Below are 22966 nucleotides of genomic sequence, written 5' to 3' on the forward strand. Positions count from 1 at the left end.
CCCAGCAGCGTGGAAAAGCAGACGGGTCGCAGTAGCTTCACGCGGTCGGGAAAGCCCGAAGACTTGTAGGGAAGGACTGAACGTGCGCTGAGCAGCGGACAATCTGCTGCTGTACCGTTTACTGCCCGACTGTGTGACTTGAAGGCCTGCCGGTCTGGGCGGGCGGGGGCGGTCAAGTCTTGCACCTCCGCTTCCTCGGCTCTTACAAAGGCTATGGCTCGCGTACACGTGCATGCAGATCCAAACGCACGCGTCTGCACGTTGTTGCCTGCCGCAGCCCAAGCAAGCCGGGCTTCTCTGATTCCCAGGGGCTCCTTTGTGCTACTGGGGCGCTGGGAGGGGGAGGGAGCTACGCGGCGGCTGCGTCACGCTGGAGAAGCTGCTGCTAGCGCCGCGCGCCGCTCCCAAATTAACCCCGGCGAAGAAGAAGCATCCCTTGTTCCTCGCTCCCCTTTCTTCTCTCTCTCGTCGCCAACAGCCAGCCGAACAAGGGAGACAAGAGGCGCCTGACGTGCCGCTCCGCCATTTCTGCCAGAACCTTCCGATTATATTTTTTTGAAAAGCACCGAAAGATTGTTTTTTGTGTGGGCAGGAGGAGCCCCCCCCTTCCCAACTAAAGGAGCAAAGATACCGTCAAGAGGAGCAGGAGGCAAGGTAAGCGCAGAGGGGGGTGGGAGAGAAAACGTCAATGACCACCAGCGCATGCCGGGGCGCGGGCGGGGGCGCTGGAAGCCTTTCTGATTCACATTATGTCTCCATTGTTGGGGAAGGGGGGGGCGTGTGAGGAGGTGGACAGAAGATGCAGGAGGAAGGACGGAGGAGTGCGGGCAAGAGGAGGGGAGGCTGGCTGCGTAGGAGATGGAGAAGGGTGCCCAAGGAGGCTCATACGGAGGGGATGGAGAAAGGAGAAGGGAGAGAAAGGAAAGCCGGCGTGGGGGCAGGGCGAGCACCGGGAGCGCCCAAATGGAGCTTGTCGCCTGAGGCTGCCGCCTTCCCACCTTCGGAACTTGCAGAACAAGCCTCTCGCAAGCTGCCCCTTGGCTGCGCATTAATTGCGGCGTAGGGCTGGATTGTCCTGAAGCGATCGTGTAAACTGTCTCCGCTCCCACCCCCGGCCCCAGTTTGATGACATTCTGGAAAGCAGTACTGATGCCTCCTACGAAGAGAATGCTTGTGGAGAACTAACCATAGTGACCGGGTTTATGTAGTATAGCGAGGCGAACCGGTTTTGGTGCAGTCCTGGTCTTCTTTTGACCCATCCGTTTTGCGTTTCTGCACGTGTGAATTTTTTCAGGACTCCCTTTCATTCAGGAAAAAATGGTGAAGCTGGGGAATAATTTTAGCGAGAAGACCACAAAGCAGCCCCTCTTGGAGGATGGATTTGACACCATCCCCTTGATCACGCCCCTGGATGTCAATCAACTACAGTTCCCACCTCCTGATAAGGTACAGTTGGTTTTCCTTTCTACCCCAGGCAATCACGCCCAAAGCTCAAGCAAACAACAAAAGAACGAGGTGATGTTTGTCACAGAAAGCCTCTAAAGCAACATTTTAAAATCCAGATTTCAAAATGTTGATTTTGTTTCGAAAAATATACTGGAAGCAACAATGATGTAGTTTATTTAATATTTTCTCCTGAGTATTAAATTGATATGATTCTTACTGTGTATCATTTAAACTGCGAAACAATGTCTGATTTATGTTTTGACCTAAAATGTCTCTGTTTCTATCTCTTCACTGCATTTTGCAGTATATGAATCTCCAGTCTTTACTGTGGGTTGTAACATGCAGGCAGCCTATACTTCTCTTTTAATAATAAGGTTATTCTGAACAATGAGGTTATAATCTTCTTTTCAGGGGTGTGCAAGGCAGCTTGAAAAAACTCCCTCTCAAAGCTTTTCTCTAGCTTTCCCTGGAGGAGCCCAAAGCAGAGAACAATCCCATAAGGGACTTCCAAAGCTCTTGCCTGGGGCTGATAGGGAGGCTGCTTTCACAAGTGATACTTTGTCTTACAGTCATGAACTGTGTGATGAAAAAGCTACATTGGTTTCAGTGTCTAAATTCAGTTTTAGAATCTCAGTATTACTGACATTCTGAAGTGATGTGTCTTCTAGGGACTAAAGGGTATTTTGGGGGCACATCTGCACAACATGTTTAATCTTATTCCCCTGGGAACTATAGCACAATCCCAGAACTCGGGAGGAGGCTGTTAGAGAATTCTTAACAACTTCATCACATTACGATTCCCATGATTCTTTGGGGTAAGCCATGACATGTAAAATCGAGATATGTTTGTATGTAACTTGGGAGAAAATTGAGGCTTTTACTGGCTCGTTTTAGCTAGCTTGTAAAGGAAGATTGTAGACCATAGCTGATATTCTGACCAAATTATTCAACAGAAGTCTTATTGACATTAAGTAGTCCTTTAGAGTAACTCTTGAGTAATACTATTATCTTAGCCTGGATCCCAGTTAGGCACTGGAAAAAATACTTTAGTCTGGACCCAGAACCACCAGATTATCAGACCTGGGAGATATTGGTGTTGTAATTTAGGATGCACCAGGTCTTTGTTGTAGCTGTTCTACATGCTTTTGTTCATGGATGGGTGTGACCCTTCAGATAGCTGCTTTATACACATGTACACACTAAGCCAGCTCCTCTATTGTTGTTTTTGCAGAATGGTGAAGGCACAAGCTCTCTTAATTTCTTTCTCAAATAATGAATAGGGCAAGGTAGTATAAGTTCTCAAAATATTTCAGGACATGTGCCTTCTTCCTTGGAAAACATTACTGAGTTTAAATATCTCCTAAAGATTTTCAGATGGTCATTTCTTTTGAGGAACATCACTCTTCCTTCTTCTCCAAAAACCACTATGTAATTTAGTTGGCTGATGAACATAAAGTACATTTGGTAACTATTTCCAGACTGATTTTAATTCTTCATATTATCTTGGGGTTGCAGTTCTTACAACATTAATGTGACTTGAAACCTATAGGGCTAATAAAATGTTTTACAAATGACCTTGCTGTAGTACTGCAAGTAAGACATGAACTACCAGGATACATGTGGAGTCAGTCCTCTTAGGCGTAATTTCTATCCACTGTGTAGTTCACATCAGGAATCACATTGATTCCAACAGTAGAGGCCTTCAGCCATAGTCCTTCCCTCAGTTAGATAAACCCAACTCCAGCTGACTCAAGAGCTGAACTCGAGGTTTTCCCGATCTGGTTTTTAATTTTTTAAAAAATTATTTGCTTGATATTTGTAACATTTTTATCCTTCCATTTTCTCAGATGGCCTCAAGGCAGTTTACAGTAGCAAACTAAAACAAAAGTACAAAACACCAATAAAAAGATGATAAATACAACAGCAGATGAAACAATAAAACCAACCAGTAACCCGCCCCACCCCCACCACCCCCACAAAAAAAATCAAGAAACAGCAGGAAGACAATTAAAAGTGTTGCAAACATTATGAAGAGCCATTAAAGGCATGAGAGACAGGACAGATTTTGCCTGGTGTCCGACGTGGCACATGTTAAGGACAGGAATTCCTCAACTTGGGTACCACCACTGAAAAGGCCTTCAGTAGTCATGTGCTTAACCTTTGAAGGTGGAGATGCTCAGAGAAGAACCTCTGAAGCAGATTCCAATTGGAGGGCAGATGGAAGAGATGCACAGGCTAAATCCTCTGAATTGAGCCTGGAAACAAACTGAAAACTGGCAAAGCTCTTTTTAGTAGTGGCTTGATATTTTCTTTGTGGTTGGTTCCAGTAAACAATCTGGCTGTTGTTTTCTGTATCAGTTATAGTGTCTGAATAATTCAAAGGCCGTCCATATATAATGCATTCCTATACCCTACAGCACTAACAATGGCGGCTTGATTATCTCTCTCCAAGAAGGATTCAGCTGGTACACTAGCCAAATGCCACCTGTGGATTCAGCAACAAGGCTAGATTGAAGAGTACTTTCTAAACTGTGAATATGAGTATTGGGGGGGGGGGAATGCTGCTCTGTCAAGAACAGGTCAAATATTTCTTTCCTGGTTCAGTAGGCCATTAACCAACAGCATCTCTGTCTTGTCCGGACTGAACTTCATTGTGCTAGCTCTCATTTTTAGCCTGTTACTGACTCCAAGACCCTGTCCATAGGTATAGTTGATTCTAATAAAAAGAAGGGAGAGAACGGTGTGTCATTCATATGTTGATGGCACCTAGCTCCAAAATTCTGGACACCTCCTGCAGTGAATTCATGCAGACATTAAACAGGAAGTGGGACACAACTGGTGTTCCTGGTGGGACATTATAGCTCAAGTGTTAGGTGCCAAAGCTCAGTTCCCCAGGACTATCTTCCCCCATCACTCTGCTGCTAAAGGTCATCCATCAGTGTACCCTCAAACCAGGCCGGAAGCTAGACTGAATTTAGTCCTAAACATCCGTGTTATCCACGGTCCGTGTCTGGAGTGGAACAAACACTCAAGTACCTTGCCCAAGCAAAGGAGGTTCTTCACTGGGTCATAACTGGAACAATCAGTGTGGTCCAGTGAGGATTTCTTCAAGAAGGACTTCATAACCAGGGGTGGTGTCAAAAGTTGGCTAGGTCAGACACCAGCTGAAAGTATCTGGCTGGACCAGCTCCTGAACCTCATGATACCAAAGGTGCGAGCTGACCAAGAGGCCTGTAGTGCTAACACCCCATCTACAAATGGGGAGCATCCTCCAGATGCCCTTCAGGAGCCTTTGGGAAAAAGTCAGTTGCCCCTGGGAAGAGGGTTGGGGGAAAGAACTGTTGCTACTGTTGCCAATGGACTTGGCAATAGTGGCAGCTCTTTTTCTGCCCACTTCTGTCTTCATTAGTGAATTGGTAAGCGTGGGTGGGTGGTGGTGGCAACAGGGGTTCAAGATGCCTTCAAGGAACGGGGCAAGAGCCCAGTGCACCATTGGTGGCCTAGTGCAAGGCTTTGTAGGGTAATAATACGAGATGATGTAGACATGACATTTCATATATATTATCTCAGTGGCCCTTAACAACAATGCTATGTGGCAGATCAATTCTGTTATCCCCATTTTTCAGATAGGGGGCTGAGGAAGGGAGGTGATGGCTTAACTAAGGTTTCTGCTGAGTTCATGACATAGCTGAGATTTGAACTGGGGGCTTCCTGGTTCCTTTGCCTCTCAACCGCTATGCTACAATAGCTCTGATTGTAGAAAATGGTCTTCTCCAATACAATTTCCCTAAAGTTCTAATTACGACATTAACACTATATCTTAAATGTATCCTACTAATCAGCTGCGGTGGCGCAGCAGGGAAGCAGCTTGCCTAGGGAGCAAGAGGCTGTTAGTTCGAATCCCCGCTGGTGTGCTTCCCAGACTGTGCCTAGTAAATATATATTTGTAGTCACCTATTTCAGGCAGCAACGATATAGGAAGGTGCTGGAGGTGGATGCTCACTTCAGTGACAACGGCAAAGGCATCATCTCATACTGCACGGGAAGAAGGCAGTGGTAAACCCCTCCTGTATTCTACCAAGAAAACCACATGGCTCTGTGGTTGCCAGGAGTCAACACCGACTTGACGGCACATCTTTCCTTCCCTTTTACAAAGTTCTAAGCCATGCAGTGTGTAAAGCTGTAACCTTAAGCTGGTTAGGTGAAAATAAGTGCCACTGAAAACATTGAGGCTTATTTCCAGTTTAGTGAACACTGAGTGTAAAACATAGTTTATTATTTAATCCCTGACACAGAACTGAATAGTGTCTTGACAACACACTGTGGTACGGACAGGACCTTATGTCAGATACTTACAGTTCTCAGTCTTAGGTGCCCAGAAAGGTAGTTGGGATATATGCTTCTAAAAATAACTTAGTAATTTCTAAATATAAAGACAAGAGAAAGCATTGCTTATTATAACTGGTGGGGAAAATAACTGTGGCACAGACTGGGGGAATTTCTCTTGTGCAAGCTCCATTAAAATAAGAAGCAGCCCTGCTCTTCATTTCAGCAGCGCTTGTGCAGGAGAATTTCCTGGTTCAATAATGCTTCTAGATTACTTTCCTTCCCAGGAGGCAATGACATGTAATTGACTGAGTTACAGTTTGGACAACTTCCCAAATACCTGTGATATGAGTAAATTCGCTCTAGAACTGATTAATCCTGCTGCTTTTGTGGCACTTGGCTACCATTGCACACAATATTTAATGAGCACATTCCGCACTGACAGATACATTATTATGTGTCTAAAACTTTGGCTGCACTGGTCTAGCTAGTTATTGGTCTTCTGTTGATGTTCTTTGAAAAGGTGGTGGTCAAGACAAAAACAGAGTATGAACCTGACCGCAAGAAAGGGAAATTCCGAACTCCCAAAATAGCTGAGTTTACAATCAGCATCACTGAAGGAGTCTCAGAACGGTTTAAGGTAAGTAATATCACATATGATTTATTACCAGTAATCATCCATTACTAACACAGCAAAACCCATGTCAGTTTTATTTTATTTATTGTTTTCATAACTGCATTCCAGGTCATCAAAGCCCTCAAAGTGGCTTAACATAAGCTTTGTCAGATTTGTAAAAATAATGATTATATCATAATGAGGAATTTGGAATGAAGGAATTTAATTTTTCAGTGGATGAATCACAGTGGAATGTTTGCCAGATTATAATTTAAGAGTTTGCTCCATGGAAGAGTCTACGGACCTCTACAAAATTTTATTAAGTTGAATTAAGGCTGAGCCCAGCAGGAAGTTCTCCTGCACAAGCCTAATTGAAATTAATGGGAGCTGCTTGTTTAACATGGTTTGGGGAAGAGACTTTTCCACTGATTGTGGCAATATCTTATCTAGAGCAATATTTTAGAGGTATAGCTCCCCCTGCTCCATTGTCCACATTAACTTTAATTTCCTTAAATGCTGGTCCTCCTTATTTGTTTTCAGTCTTTGCTGAAAATGTTTATCCCATTTCTGATGGTGCATGAAAAGGTTTGCCATGATAGCAAGTTTAACAGCCACTCACCTGGTTTAATCCTGTCAAAATTACTGGACAGTGTTTTGGAATCTGGAAGGGGGTTCATTCTGCCTTGTATTTTGAGGGTGTATCACAAATAATTAACATAGGTGTTTTTAAGAGGTGGGCTAGTACAAATAATTGTGGGCTAGTAATTTTTGTAGAGTGTGTTGCAAGGCAGGTCTAAAGACATTTACCTCCTTCTTGGAAGCCTAGAAGAAGAGGATGGATTTCACCCCTTTCTGACAGTCCTTAGTGTACTGCTTGAGCTACCTGGTCCTGTTCTTGCTTCAGTGGCGTGAGATACCCTCTCCATGTGGTGGATGGGAGGAAGTGGTCTTGCTGCTGTCTGAAAATTGGGGGGATGGGTAGGGACAGGGACTGGAGATGTTTGCTTCAGTGTTGGCATTGTAGAGAAGCATATAGTAGAGAAGCATGCATCCAGGAATAAACCGAAAATTAAAAATCCCTGAAATGGTATGACTATATAAGAAGGAAGTTTATTTATTTCATTTATTTACCATCATATTTATATACTTCCTGATATGTGTATCTCTGGACGGTGTGCACAATTTAAAACACAACAAATATAAAACAGAATAAGAACAATTTTAAAAAATTGAAAAAATAAAAAGTTTAAACAATTTCATGGAATAAAAACAATTAAGCAATTTAAAATTAAAATGTTGTAGCTGTTCTTTTCTTTAAAAAGAAGTTTGGTCTTCTTTTTAGCATTGGGGTACTCAAGGAAAGAATGAGTCCAAAAATACCTAATCAGTGGGCTCAGGAGGGTCAATGTACAGAACAATAGAAGAGGAGTTTTAACCCACCCTCCAGCTCAAAATACCTGCTTTATCCAACAAAATTCCTGGTACCAAATAGGCAAAATGCCTGACAGTTAGCAACCCTTGGAAGGAAGCGATACAAACCTGAAGCTCATAAAAGGGTACAGGTAATGGATAGTGGCATGGACTTTTCCAGTGGGGGGCAAAGACCATCCCTGCCTTTCCTGGGAATATGCCCCATTGAATTCAGTAGGAACTGGCTCAATCAGGGAGCGGCAGGGGGCTGTTCCCTCTTGCCTCATCCCCACTGGATGCCCATGGATAGTGGGAAAGTTGTATTGCTGTTGGTCGACAGCAGTGTCAGGTGTCTACAGTTCCATTAGAGGGGACAAGTGCCCCTGGCCCTCTGGCAAGGAGGATTCCCAGTAGCCTCCAGTAGACTCTCTGCACTGCAGTTCTGGAGAAGTGAAGAAGCAGCAGCAGTTGTTGCTGCTTCTCTTCTCCAAACTGCATCGTCCTTTCCAACCCTCTGTGCTTGTTAGTGGGGAGAGTCTTGCTTCATTGTGCAGAGGTGACCACCTAGTGGCGCAGTGGGGAAGTAACTTGCCTAGGGAGCAAGAGATTGCAGGCTCAAATCCCCAATGGTATATTTCCTAGATTATGGGAAACATGTATATCGGGCAGCAGCGATACAGGAAAATGCTGAAAGGCGTCATCTCTTACTGTGCAGGAGATGGCAATGGTAAACCTAAACCACTCCTGTATTTTACCAGAGACCAACCACAGGGCTCTGTGGCTGCCAGGAGTTGACACCGACTTGATGGCACAACTTTATGTATAAAACAAGAAACAGTGGGAGAAACTCCTACTGTTTCTTCACTTCTCCAAATCTCCATGCAAGTGAGAGACGAGTCCTCTTCTCCTTCAAGTCTGCTAACAAGTGTAGTAGGTCTAGAGGAAAAATGGTGATTTTTCTTAATTGCACAGAGATTTGGATAAGAAGAAATCAGCAGGAATCTCTCCCACTGTTTCTTTTCTTACCTTAACCGAGCCAAGACATGGCTTCTCTTCCAAGCCCTCAGTGCTTCCTGGGATTTAAAGAAAGGAAGAAACAGCAGGATAAACTTGCGGTATTTTGTGCTTCGTACCACACTGAAAATGAGAGAAATCTCTGCCTTTCCCCAAAGTAAAAAAAAATCTGATTCTTGAATTTAAATACTTTAAAGAGCATAGAGGGTTGGTACTCCCCTGTGTGACTAGGTGGTAGCGCGACAGGTGGGAGATGTGTGTACCCACATTCCTCCCCACACAGTTTGATGACCTATGGTATCTAAACAGTCCCCTAGTTGCATTTCTAATGTTTAACTTTTGTTTAATGCCAATGATTCTGTAAGCTGGTATATACAACACTAATGTTGACCTGGTCCTTGCCTAGAGGCTGCCTGCACCCATAATCTGCAGTAGAACCACAAGTGGAGACTATGCCGAAATTCACCATTTAACCACAGTTTGGCATGACGTTCACATTGATAAGTTATGGTTTGCAATCTGTTTGCAAACCAGAATTGAAAACCCTGGTTTGAAGCAGGACTGGCAATCATGGCTTGTACTAACTTTAGTCTGCCATGATTTCCAGATTGGCATGCCACAGTTACAGGGGCAGTGCCACCTGTGTTCCAATATGTCCCGTTGACACAAACATTTGGTTTTGCGTGGCTGCCCCGCTGCCACTGCCTAGAAACTCCACATCTTCTAGGTGGCTGGGTGCCCTAAGTGCGGGTACAGAGCGAGCCAAGTGGCAAGGAAAGTGCAGCAGGGATGGAGGAGGAGCCAAACGTGCAGCCTTTGAAGTCCATACTGCCTTAGGCCCACCCCCAAAGCAGGTGATAGGTGGCTGCCTAGAAACTCCACATCTTCTAGGTGGCTGGGAGCCCTAAGTGCGGGTACAGAGCGAGCCAAGTGGCAAGGAAAGTGCAGCAGGGATGGAGGAGGAGCCAAACGTGCAGCCTTTGAAGTCCATACTGCCTTAGGCCCACCCCCAAAGCAGGTGATAGGTGGGCAGCTGGCGCAGAAGCAATAGAAGCCTGGCACTTGTCAGCTTCTTGGGAGTAGGGAGAGAAAGCAGGGAAGACTCAGAGCCTGCCTGAGCAAGCCAGCGAGTGAAGTGTGGGGTGTAGAATGGAGAAAATTGAGGGGCGAGCAACAGAGCTGGTAAGCAAACGGGAGATGGCATGGGAATAAGCCAGGGAGGGCAATTGTAGCCATGGCTGCCAAGGAGGAAGGGGCATGATGGGTGAAGGCAAAGGCTTTGCAGTAGTGGTGGCGGCAGCTGCCACCCCAAAATAAAATGTAAAAAATAATTTGTGTTCATTTATTGAACACAACCCCACTCCAACCTTGCTACACCACTGCACAATTATGGTCATTGTTCCCTCTAGGGGCTGCCACACCATAGACAGAGGAATGCTGGGAGGACAGAAATAGCATATGAGCAGCTTTCACTGCTTAATCCCTAATCACTGTTGTCTCAGGCCTCGGTTACCCACAGCCCAGCTTATGCTCCCTTTTGTAGCTGACTTCTCAAAACTGCTCATAGTAGAAGATGAAGATTAGACACTTAAAATTTGTTTTAATTGTTTTAAGATTCCGACACTTAAAATAATAAAAACAAATTAACTGATTAAAAGAATACCAGTATTCCAATGTACGTTTGTAAAGCACCCAGAGATGTGAGTTTGGGGCGGTGTATAAATATACTAAATAAATATTAGGGTAAAAACAGAATTTGAGCCTAATCCAGCTCAAGCCACAGCCATCTCAGTCCTCTAGCTTCAACCCAACACTAATGTGTGAAGTGTGTGAAAACCACGCGCCTCCTGTGTTTTGCATGTGGCAGCTGCATGTTCCAGGGTTCTAGTGGCATTTTGGAAAACTCCCCATCTAACTTGTGGCTGCAGTTTGTAGCACAGCAGTTTAACACTATTAGCTCTAGATTACTGCTGAGTTGAGTCTTGTTTGCAGTGGCAGAGTTATCCCAGATACCTGCACCACCTCTGCAACTTCCACCTGCTGATCTCAAGTATCTTAAGGAGTTTCCGGTTAGATAGAGCAGTGGAGGTTTTCTTTGACCCATAGACAAACAACTGTACATAGGAGGGAAGTTGCTGTTCTGAAACAACACTATGTTCAACGGACTGTCTGAGAAGAGAGGCCACGCCTGAAGTACTATCCAGTGGAGACTAAAATGATACCCATTTACAACAAGCTGCCTCCTCTTCTGAAGGACAGGAGATATTACCCATAGACATACTGTGGGCAGCAGTATTGTGCTTGTGGTATATGTTTGCAGTCAAGATACATGTTGCGGACAGATACATGTTTGTGGTCAAGCAAAATTGTGCAACTGATCATTCCACCTGTTCTGCAGCTCAGGTGTACAGGTAATGTCAAGGCAGCTGTTGGAAGCCTTGGTCTTGTAGTGTCTGCCAGTACATTAACAGTAAAGTGCCAGATGTGTCAACCAGAGCTTCAACAGACATCTCAGGTGTGGCAGAATTGGCCATTATGTACCCAAAAGCTTCCACATCTATGGCTCTGGCCCAGCATTGGCAGATGGCTTTGGAACAAGGTAAAAACATCAGCATCTCCAGCATCCTTTCAAGGCAGTCCTCATGTATATCTGCCAAACAACCAGATAGTTTCTGTCCAGATTAGGTTTAGCCCAAGAGTGTGAAGGGTCTGTGGGAACAGCCCTCTGTTGTAAGGTGCAAGAGTGGCTCTTCTGTGAATGGAATGCAGAAATCTTATCTTGAGCTGCTGGAAGAGGATGAATTTCTGCTGCTCCTTCACCCAGTGTTAAAACTACAGAACTCATTAGAGAGCCAATCACCATATTCCAAGGTTTCAGGATCAGAAGTCTGCTTCCTGAGACCACAGCCTCATAGAAACACAGTCTTCTTGGAGACCAACTTATCCTCTTGCTGCCCCATATTCAGATGGAAGTGAAGATCTTATAATTTGCATCCATTGCTAATGTCACAACTGGGTGCCTCCCTGCTGCAGGTGTTAGGATCTGATGATCTATGATGTACTCCGTGAAACATTCTTGGAAAGTACAGGGCACTCATACCACATGCATGGCTGCCTTTCAATTGCCCCAGTGGCCCAACGCATCCAAACTGATAGGAATTTTTCAAAAATGTTTCATAAGCCACCTTGAATGCCTTGTAAAAAGGTGGGATATACATTGATAAATAAATAAATATGCTTGCTACAGGAGTGCACAGAGGTTGTTGTTTTTTTAAAGAAAGGTACATATTGAGTTTTTAAAAACCTCATAACTCTTTCTGTCCATACTTTTTAACCAGTGCGGCAACTACACTTCTCTCAGATGTTTCATGGGATTAGGCATCCCTCCTTCCTCTTATCAGACCCACAGTTGTTCAGTATAGCTGTGGTTATTACATGTAGGGTCCTCTTCTGTTCCTCGTGCTCTATCAGCAGTTGGACAAAGCAGAAGAGCAATTTGGGAGAATCTAAAGATGCTGGTAGGGGGCAGATGAGCTGAAGCATGCCATAGCATGAGGGACTACTTTTGCTTGGCAAGTGAGATCATGGCTTGCATGTTGCATGTCTAGAATCTCAAATCATGGTTTGGTGTAATGTCTGAACTAAACCAATGTTTTGTGCCCAGTTAAGAGTTGAGTTCCATTGATTTCTGGGACTTCTTATGAGGCACCACAGTGATATGGTACAAATGTGAAGATACATAATAATTTTAAAATACAAAACAGTGCACAGAAATCTTTTCTGAATAAATACCTCCAAGCTGCATTGTGTATGTTTACCAAAAAATCTCATTAAAAGCAATTTTTTATGTCAAATTTTACTAAACTGTATATTTCTACAAAACATACTGAACTTTATATACGATAACGGCAGCAAGAATCCTTTATGCTTCCTGTTGGAAACAAATCTGATTCTGACTTTAGATGATTGGCAACTTAAACTTTAGGAATATGTATCAATGGCTAAAATTACTGCATGTTCTAAGAATAAATCTATTTCTTTCAGACATGGGAACCATTTATTCAATATAATATATCGCAGGGTTTGGTACCTCATCTGAGATTTGGTTTTTCTTGGTAGAGAAATTTAATGCAAACTGTTGTTTTTAGATAGCAGGAACATAGATTTTATTATTTTTCAGTGTAGGAGAAAGAAGGGAGAGAGATGTTGGTCGAAAGAATTCAGGTTGATGTAAACAGATTGTAATGAGAATCGTATTTGCTTTGCTTGAGTGTTTTATTTTATTTTATTTCTGTCTTCTTATGACTCTTTGTTTACATTTCTGTTAAAACAATAAAAATATTATTTTAAAAAAGCAAATCAAGATTTATGTGCATGCAAAGGCAGAATTGGGCCATTTTGAGCAATAAATTTTGGAGCTGTATGTAATTGGGGGAACTGTTATATCCTATTGATGACATATGAGAAATGAAATGTCTTTTAGATATTACTTTAAGATTATTACCACTCTAGGATTGCTTTTAGGCTATAAGATAGTTGGTGCTGATAAGTAACCAGCACATAGAAGAGGTTTCTGTAGAATTGTGTGCCTTAGGGGAAAAGCAGGATGAATTGTTCTATGGTTACCTATCTGCTGAAAAGGAAAAGAAAGGGAACAAATCTGTACTTCACCAAATTGAAGACATATTGTATTATACCATTTATTTTGTTTTAACTAAATAAATAAAAATAAAAATGTCAGCAGTTATTTAATTTCCTTATAAGTTCTTATGATTCATTATAGTTCTTGTAGCATTTTAAGAAGGATGATCAATTCTTATTCATGACCACACAATGTAGTAACAACTTGGGAATAAATGTATCTCTTCAAAAACAGTGTTTTTATCTCCTGGACACTTGTTAATTGGGAGTCTTTTTAATGACTACAAGAGAACAAAAGATGTGCTTCAAAATCAAATATAAAGATAAAGCATGTAATAATGGCTTTGGTTTACATATATTAAAAGAAATCCTGAAAATCTTTTGGGTTCTGTAATGCAGTACATCATGATAGTGGTGCAGATCTAAAAAATTTGCAAAACTATAGAGCCAAATAGGTATCATTGGGCACTGTGTGGCTCAGATCTGGTATACAGCGTCATCAGAAATCTGGTATACTTTCTGTTTGATCTGGTATACAGCGTCATCAGAAAGTACGTACAGTGAAAATGTACACAGTGTAGCTGTTTGATATCATTATGCATTGTAGTATGCTTAGTGGATATTCTTGGAGAGCTTGTGAAATGGATCCTAATAGGCTTTTGCCAAAGGTGTCCATGATGAGTAGCATGACCTAAAACACTGGTGCAAAGGAGCACATACCATTCATCTTCTCTTTCTCTCTATTTGCAAATGCAACAGGGTACTTTGGTTTGAGACTGGCTGGGTACTACAGAGTGTGCTGTTGCTAGGAAACCATCCAAATGGAATGGAGATACATTCTCCTAGCCCAGCATGGTTATTTTGCTTCATTGAGGAGGGTATTCTGTAGCTGACATCCTAACAAAGTACTGGTGCAATGGGAGAAGTACCAGTGCATCTGAAGACTAACACTGCAGTGTGTGTGTTGGGGGGGGGGAGATATGTCCCTCAGGGCTGCATGACCCTCAGGGACTTATTTCTGAGTAGCACAGAGTGCTTCTTGGGGAACAGGAAGTTCTTAAAATTTGCCCCCACCACTGACCCTGCTGAGTTAGTTGAATGTTTCAAAAGCACCAGTCCTCCTCCTCCTCCTCCTCCTCACCTTTGTTAGTCAGGATGTCAGTCTGTGAGTTTGTCCTAGATGCCAGAAGGTTTGTACAGATAGGTGGGTGAAATGAAAGGCTTCATCACTTCTCCTATCTGTAAACCAGGAAATGCTGGAAGAGCAACTTACTGCACGTAACGTGTGCAGCACCTTCTGCAGGAGCCCTGTGCATGGATTTCTGTACAGTGTGTCTCTTGCATCCAATTTCATACCAGATCAATTCAGATTCTGAACTATGAAAGATGTATTATAAATCTGTGTTGCCTAGAGACTGCTATTGGCCAGAGAGCTAAGGGCTACTGGAAGGGTGCACTCCCCTGCCTCTCACAAATAATATGGTAGCCAGGGGCTGGCCAGTGTGGCTTCATCCATCAGCTAAGGAATGGAAGGAGTAAATTCATTTCTGTTTTAATTATGATCTTCAGGTTTTATATATGTTAGCCACCTTGTGAAAGGTGGGGTATACCTTAATTGAACAAATTAAGAAATAAGTGTGCTAACTGTGTGGGCACAATACATCATACTATGAGCATGGGATCCCAATGTAGCTGTTTCTCCCTCCCCTCTGCCTACACATGTGTACAGGCAGCACAGTGGGTCACTAGGGGAAACTGAAGCTTTGTATGCCCTGCCCATATCTCCATCCCGCCATCCCTCTCAACCTGAGGCAAATTACTCATGCTTGCAACACAAGTAACTTTCAGAACATGGCGATGGGGATATCGGAGGAGGCAAAGAGCACACAGAACCCCATCCGACCATCACACTGTGTATATGCATGTTTGTAGGTGAGTAAGGGGAGAAGTAGGACTCCATTAGGCTCCTCTGTGTGCCCAGGCTTTGTGCCCGTGGTGTGAGGGGCTGATGCCCATTTTCATATAAATTCATTTTTTGAAATGTGATATCTGAGGTTTTGCAGAATATGACATTTAAAAATAAATGAAACCGTGTAGGAACTTGGCAACATACAGGTAAGATATTAGGCAGGGTATGAGAGCAGGATAAGCACAGAAACTCTGTTCCTTGAACAAGGAAGGTTTTTGCAGATGGTCTTGCTCCCTCCGCCCTGCCTAGGAAGAAACCTGCCATTTCTTTTAAAATGAAAATTGATGGCCAGTTTATAGTTTTAGCAGAATGAAGTGTAAGAGTGTGTGTGTGTGTGTGTGTGTGTGTGTGTGTGTGTGTGTGTGTGTTGCCTTTCCAAAGAATTTCCAAGATGATGAGCAAAGAAGACCAAAAAGAAAAAGGAAAAAATCACAGTTAAAACAGCAGCAACCTTCTACAACCAGTTCAAACAAAATTAAAAAGAATAGCATTGTACCTCACCTACTTAATTTTGCTCCACCTTTGTAGTACAATAATGGATGACAGGGATAAAACTAAGCTGGAAGATTTGTCCTGACCCCCTATTTCTGGATGTGCAGGTAGTGTTTTGGGCTATGGCCAGAGTAGAAATTGGCACCGGTCTTTGGCTTTAGGGCTAGGTTGTCAGGTCTTAGGGAAGGAGAACATTAGTCTGAGGAAGAGGGGAATCCTCCCTTAGAAGGGCTCCCTTCTTTGGGTTGTGTGCCCATATACTCTTGGACAGGGGATACTTCTCCAGGGGTTGGGGGCCTCCTAGTAGTGGGTGATTTGATTGTTAGGGGCATAGGGAAATGGGTTTTGACCCATGTGTAGATGGCATGATGACTTGCCTGCGTGGTGCAAAGGTTGCAGACATCATGTAGTGTCTAAATAGGTTGTTAGGCAGTGCTCGGGAGGAATTGGCTGTTGTGGTGCACATTGGCACCAGCGATGTTGGGAATGCAGTCGGGAGGTCCTGGAAGCAAAATTTGGGCTGCTAGGTAGCATATTGAAGTCCAGGACTCCCAGAGTAGCATTCTCTGAAGTGCTACCTGTTCCATGCGCAGGGCCAGCAAGACACGTGGAGTTGAGGGGTCTCAATGCATGGATGAGACAGTGGTGCCAGGAGGAGGGGTTTAGATTTGTTGGGCATTGGGATACATTTTGGGGCAAGCAAAGCCCCTACAAAATGGACAGGCTCTACTTGAACCAAGATGGAACCAGACTGCTGGTGCCAAAATCAAAAAGGCCACAGAGCAGTTTTTTAAAATGACACCTAGGGGATTGCTGACAGGAACTGGGTGGTATCTGGTTTGGCAAGCAAAATTCACCAAGGCGTGAGGCTGAAAATGTTTCAGATAAACAAACCAGAAGGGGACAGAGTAGAACCAGGAGTAGAGCAGATGGACACCTAGTCAAGAAGATCAAATGACAGGAAGGGAGACAGCACACACCAATGCCAGGTAAGAGACTTGGTGCACAGATATTTATATACCAATGCCAGAAGCCTCTGAGCCAAGATGGGCAAGCTGGAGTGCTTGGTTGCTAATGAAAACATAGATGTACTGGGCATAATGGAAACCTGGTGGAATGGTGAGAACCAGTGAGATACTGTTGTTCCTGGGTACAAACTCTACAGAAAGGACAGGGAGGGAAGAATTATGGGTGGAGTAGGACTATATATTAAAGAAGGGATAGAGTACAAGAAGCTAGCAAACCTAGGGGGATCTGAGTCCTCCACAGAATCATTATGGATAATATGAGGACTGAAAGGAAATGTATTACTAGGGACGTGCTTTCGCCCTAAAAAATGCTGAGAGTGATCTGGAGTTGGAGGAGCAAATCAAAGAGAGACAGCGGTAATAATGGGTGACTTGAATTACCTTCACATAAGACTGAGCAAATTCAAGTGCAGGTATTGACAGAGACACCAAATTTCTAGATATACTAAGTGACTGTGCCTTAGAACAGTTGGTCAATGAACCAACCAGAGGGAAGGTGACCTTGGACTTAATCTTAAGTGATGCCCAGGACCTGGTGCGAGATATCAGAGTTGTAAAACCATTGTAGAACAGTGACCATAGTGCGATCCAATTCAGCATATACGCGAATGGAGAATTGTCACGGAAGTCCAATACAGATACGTTGGACTTCAGAAGAGAAAACTTCTCAAAAATGAGGGGACTGGTAAGAAAGAAGTTGAAGGGGAATGTCGGGAGGGTCAAATCACTCCAGAAAACATGGAACTTATTTAAAACCACAGTACTAGAAGCACAGATGGAATGTATACCAAGAAAGAAGAAAGGTACCACCACGTTCAGGAGGATGCCAAAATGCAAAAAGAGAGTTTGAGGAGCGCATAGCTGGAAGTGTCAAGGGAAATAACAAAAACATCTTTAAATATATTGGAAGCAGAAAACTTGCCAGGGAGGCTGATGGACCCTTAGATGATGCGGGTGTGAAAGGGATTATTAAGGAGGATACAGAAATTGCAGAAAAGCTGGATGAGTTCTTTGTATCTGTCCTCACGGCGAAGGATATTGACCATATACCCACTCTGGAACTGAGCTGCTCAAGCTTGGAGGCTGAAGAACTGGGCAAATCGCCAGGGCCAGATTGCATCCACCCAAGAGTTCTGATCTCCTCACAAAAATATGTAACTTTTCCCTACAGTCAGGCTCTGTACCAGAGAACTGGAATGTAGCTAATGTAACTCTGATTTTCAAAACGGGATCCAGGGGGGGACCTGGGAGTTTACAGGTCAGTTAGCTTAACTTCTGTGCCTGGTAAATTGATGGAAAGTATGCTTAAGGAAAAAAAATATTAAACCTATAGAAGAACAGGCCTTTGCTGAAGGAGAACCAGCACAGCTTTTGCAAGGGCAAGTCTTGCCTCACTAAGCTTTTGGAGTTCTTTGAGAGTATCAACAGGCATGTGGATAAAGGTGATCTGGTTGACAGAGAATACTTGGACTTCCAAAAGGCTTTTGTCAAAGTCTGCCCCCCGCCCCAGGCTTTTGCGTAAACCTAGAAGTCATGGGATAAGGGGACAGGTTCATGTGTGGATTGATAACTGGATGAAGGACAGGAAACAGAGGGCAGGACTAAATGGACAATTTTCACAATGGAGGAAAGTAAGAAGTGGGGTTCTCCAGGGATCTGTGCTTGGACCAGTGCTCTTTAACTTGTTCATAAATTATCTTGAAGTTGGGATAACCAATGAGGTGACAAAATGGCAAATGCGGTTCAATGTAAGCAACTGTAATGCATATTGGGGCAAAACACCAACTTCACATATACGCTGATGAGGTCTGAGCTGTCAGTGACTGACCAGGAGAGGGATCTTGGGGTTGTGGTGGACAGCTTGTTGAAAGTGTCGACTCAGTGTGTGGGAGCTGTGAAAAAGGCAAATCCCATGCTAGGGATCATTAGGAAGGAGATTTAAAATAAAAATGCCAATATCATAATGCACTTAATCCACATTTGGAGTACTGTGTGCAGTTCTGGTCATCGTATCTTAAGAATATTGTAGAACTGGGAAAGGTGCAGAAGAGGGCAACCAAGATGATCAGGGGCCTGGAGTGCCTTTATGAGGCAAGGCTGCAGCATCTGGGGCTTTTTTGTTTGGAAAAGAGGCAACTATGGGGAGATGTGTATAAAATTATGCATGGAGTAGAGAGCGAGGACAGAGAGAAATTTTTCTTCCTTTCTCAACACGAGAACCAGGGGCCATCACATGAAACTGAAGGCCAGGAAATTTAGGACTGGCAAAAGGAAGTACTTTTTCACACAGTGCATAATCAATCTGTGGAATTCTCTGCTTCAGAATGTGGTAATGGCCACTAGCTTGGATGGCTTTTAAAAGGCTTAGACAAATTCATGGAGGACAGTCTATCAATGGCCACTAGTCTGGTGGCTATAGGCCACCTCCAGCCTCTCAGGCACAATGCCTCCAAATACCACTTGCAGGAGATATTGGCATGCCCTCACCTCTTGCCTGTGGACTTATCTGAAGCACCTGGTGGGCCACTGTGTGAAACAGGATGCTGGACTAGATATGCCTTGGGCCTGATTCAGCAGGGCTGCCCTTATGTCAGAGGCCATATTGCCTTGAGACAAAAACCCCTTTCAGACATTCTAGAGGGAGCTCTACACATTCAGTGTAGGATGGGGGGAGGTTGGGATCATGGTAGTGGCCCCATCCTCCCACTGTGTGCAGTCTCTGCTGCATGTCTGCAACATGCCAATGCATGTACCTCTTCGTGCCATGGCCAACCCTCATGTTCCCCATCATGCATAGAGATGCCAAGTATACATGTGCTGACAAACATGGATATGGCGGGATGCAGCCTGCCATACATGTGATATGCATAAGTGGCCGAAACATCTGCACAGGGCTAAAAAATTTGATGAGATGCAGTTTCTGTTTACTGCTTCATAGCCACCTAATGGAGGTGCTTCCAAGTTTGGCCTGATGTAAGTGCCATTTTAGTGGTGTGGGAGCCACGTTTTCTACAATTGCTCACATTTTGTTGTGTAGTCATCCTCTGCACGCTTGGTTTGGTCTTGGTAGAGCAAGCATGGCTCGTGCCTGGCTTGCATAGGCAGAGATTTTATATGCCACCATAGCAACATGGAAGCCACCACGGGAGTGGTAACAGTCACCTCACTTTCTAGGTCATCATTTAAAAGAAACTTGGTTATGTTGAGGGAGGCAGCAGCTGCCACTGGCACTGCAACATATATTGTGAGTAGCTGTCTGACAATAAGTCAGGGCTGCCTCTTGCTTGACATTTTGTTCTTGAGCAGAGATACCAGAGTATGAAAGGTGCATACTTTGTGTCAGTTCTTAATAGCACATGTGATTTCAAAATTACTTCTCTTCGTGCAGAACCCATGGAAGGGGAAGATGTGAATGGATTGGGTCCCCTTTTTCATATGTTTTGCTGACAAAAATGGCAGCATAATAGTGTTCACATGCCATCACTTCTCTGCACCATACTAGAGTATCTGCACACACCCATATGAATCTGCCAGGGTCCTTCTGTGTAGGCCCTGCTCTTTGCCCCACCATTGGCATAGATCCCCTTGTTAGGGACAGGACACTCTCAGAGGAGCTGTTCAGTCTTTCTCCCTGTCAAGTTTTAAAAGGCATTTGGAAATCCTCCCATTGCAAGAGAGATTTTAAAACTGGTTTTAATTGGTTTTCTAGTTTAATCAATTTTCGCCTCTGCATTTTTGCTTTTGGCGGGGGGGGGGGGGCTTTTGTTGGGTGTTTGTTTTATGGTATGTTATTGGTTTTATTGTAAGCTGCCTCAAGCAGCACTGTGGTGGAGGGACATGTTAAAAATGTTTTAGATATCCCAAGTGCAAAATATCAAGTGAGACAAAGTCCCTAGAGTGATTTCATGTTCCATTCTCTGAGACAGGCATCTTATCTACTGTTGGCACCTTTCTGGTGGACCATCTAGTGGTTGCTGGGTTTCTAGCATCTTGTAAAGAACGCTGGATCAGATGGACCTTGGTCTGATCCATAAGGCTCTTCATATGTATTTAAGTAAGGCTCAGTTAACATAAATTAGTTATACCTGAATTGGTACAATATTCTGAGTATGTACTCTTGCTTTGTCAATGGATCAAGTTAATCGTAGTAAAGAAAAAAGTAAGCCACACAAGGTCAGCCCTGCTTTATAAGGTGCCCAGAAGCTACCCATCTGGCTTTCTGAAGCTGATAGGACACCTCATGTTTAAAAAGTGCTAGCAGCCATAGGTCACAAATACTATGTAGTTCCATATAAGGGATATGTCCATGGTATTTGCTTGTGGGAAGAATGACCCCCCCCCCCAAAAAATAGAGCTCTAATAGTCAAGGGTAAAGACAGTAGCTATCTTAGATGAGCCCTTGCAGGGCTCATCTAGATAAATGGGATATAAATAGAATCCAGATCATTTAGCAATAAACTGAGCACATTTGGCTCCATTAGAATAGCAGTAATTGTGGTTTATAGACTTGGATTTGTACATGATTCTGTTTCTCTGTTGTTTTGAAGTACTTGTCCTCCCCACATTGCCTGCATATTGGGAGCAAACTCTCTGCTGAGAGAAGCCGCATGTGTGCCTGCCTCCTTTCCATCCTAGAGATCTAGAAACATGGGAGGAAATGGGAAAGCTCAGTGGTTCATGACGATAGGCTGGCACAAAGCCAGAGTTGCAGTAGATGTAGAAATCTGTTCTGTAGACAGAGAACTCTGCTTGCAGGTACCAACGTTCATCCTTTGTTGGTAGTGTACTGGGAAATATATTACAAGGTGAGTTCTAGATTACCTTTATTTAGCTGTGCTCAGCACAGTCTAGAAAACAAGCACATGTTGTCCATGTGCAGAATGTACTGTAGGCTCAATGAAGACTTAAGGCTAGAATGAGTAGCCATGCGATTATTGGACTTTAAATTGAGAATACACGTTAAATTGAGAATAAACGTTATTGGACTTTAAATTGAGAAAGTGGGGGAAAGTCCTCCTGTGCCTACTGGCCTGGGGAGAACACACTTAATCTAAATTACTTTCTGGTAGCCACCATGAGATTTATAGGCCCAGTTGACATACTTGCCAGGCCAGTGTGCCAATTCATGTAGTGGAAGAATGGCTGAACCTCTTCTCCAACCCAGGTGCACCTAAAGTAACATGGATCCTTCACGTGGAAGCCCAAATGCACAGAGATCTGACTCTCATATTTCCACCCTCTCCTTTGAGAGAGAATTGCATGAGCAGGACTCTTGTCATATGTTGCTTTAGTTGCATGGTGCGGGGCACGCACACTTGCACCTGCACCACATGAACGGAAGTGCCAGAGAGGGGGAAACTGTGCAGCAGGAGAATCCCTAACCTCCTGACCTGGACGCTATTATTTGCTTTGCCTTTCAGTCTGATTGGGGAGGGGCTGCTTGCCCTTTGCCTTATCTCGGTGACCATCATAGCTAGAGCCACCACTGGCATTGGTGAGGGCAAATACCACCCAGCCCGCCTCCTGATAGTGTTCTAACTGCTATCAATCTCTGCTAATCGAACAAAAGGGACACTTTTTAAAGTGGTGGCTTTCTGATACAATATTGAGTGGGGTGTGTGTGTGTGGAACAACTGGCTGACATCCAGACTAAATTACTCATGCATAGTCCATTTGAAATTAATGGGACCTTAGTCATGACTAACATTTTCTTTTAATGAGATTACTGGTAAGTAATCTGGTTGTCAGCCACTGTGTGTGTCCCTATTCAGCCTAACATAGCACCTTTCCAGGGGCTGTTGCTGGTGTTTCGTTTGAATTTTCATTTTTTGGATTGTGATCCTTTGAGGACAGGGAACCATTTTCTCATTTTTTTTGTTATGTACATCTCTGTGATAACTTTTTAATTTAAAAATGGTGTACTCTGTGTGTGTGTGTCTAATATACAAGACTAAAAATAAAGCTGGCTATCTCTGAGCAACGCTGTGTGGTAGGAACAGCCCTCACCTGCTGACCATGACCAAG

At 43.7% G+C, this 22966-nt stretch overlaps 1 protein-coding gene across 1 annotated transcript in view; it reads left to right on the forward strand.

Annotated features, from left to right (window-relative positions):
* NSG1 (neuronal vesicle trafficking associated 1) overlaps window positions 1-22966 on the forward strand; it is a 26912-nt gene continuing 3946 nt past the window's right edge. The window contains exons 1-3 of the mRNA XM_053252900.1: window positions 1-654; window positions 1295-1446; window positions 6296-6412. Of these exons, the coding sequence (XP_053108875.1) occupies window positions 1318-1446; window positions 6296-6412 (246 nt within the window). The 5' untranslated portion in view covers window positions 1-654; window positions 1295-1317. The remainder of the gene's footprint in view (window positions 655-1294; window positions 1447-6295; window positions 6413-22966) is intronic.

This window comes from Hemicordylus capensis, chromosome 5, assembly GCF_027244095.1.
Source record: "Hemicordylus capensis ecotype Gifberg chromosome 5, rHemCap1.1.pri, whole genome shotgun sequence".
NCBI lineage: Eukaryota > Metazoa > Chordata > Lepidosauria > Squamata > Cordylidae > Hemicordylus > Hemicordylus capensis.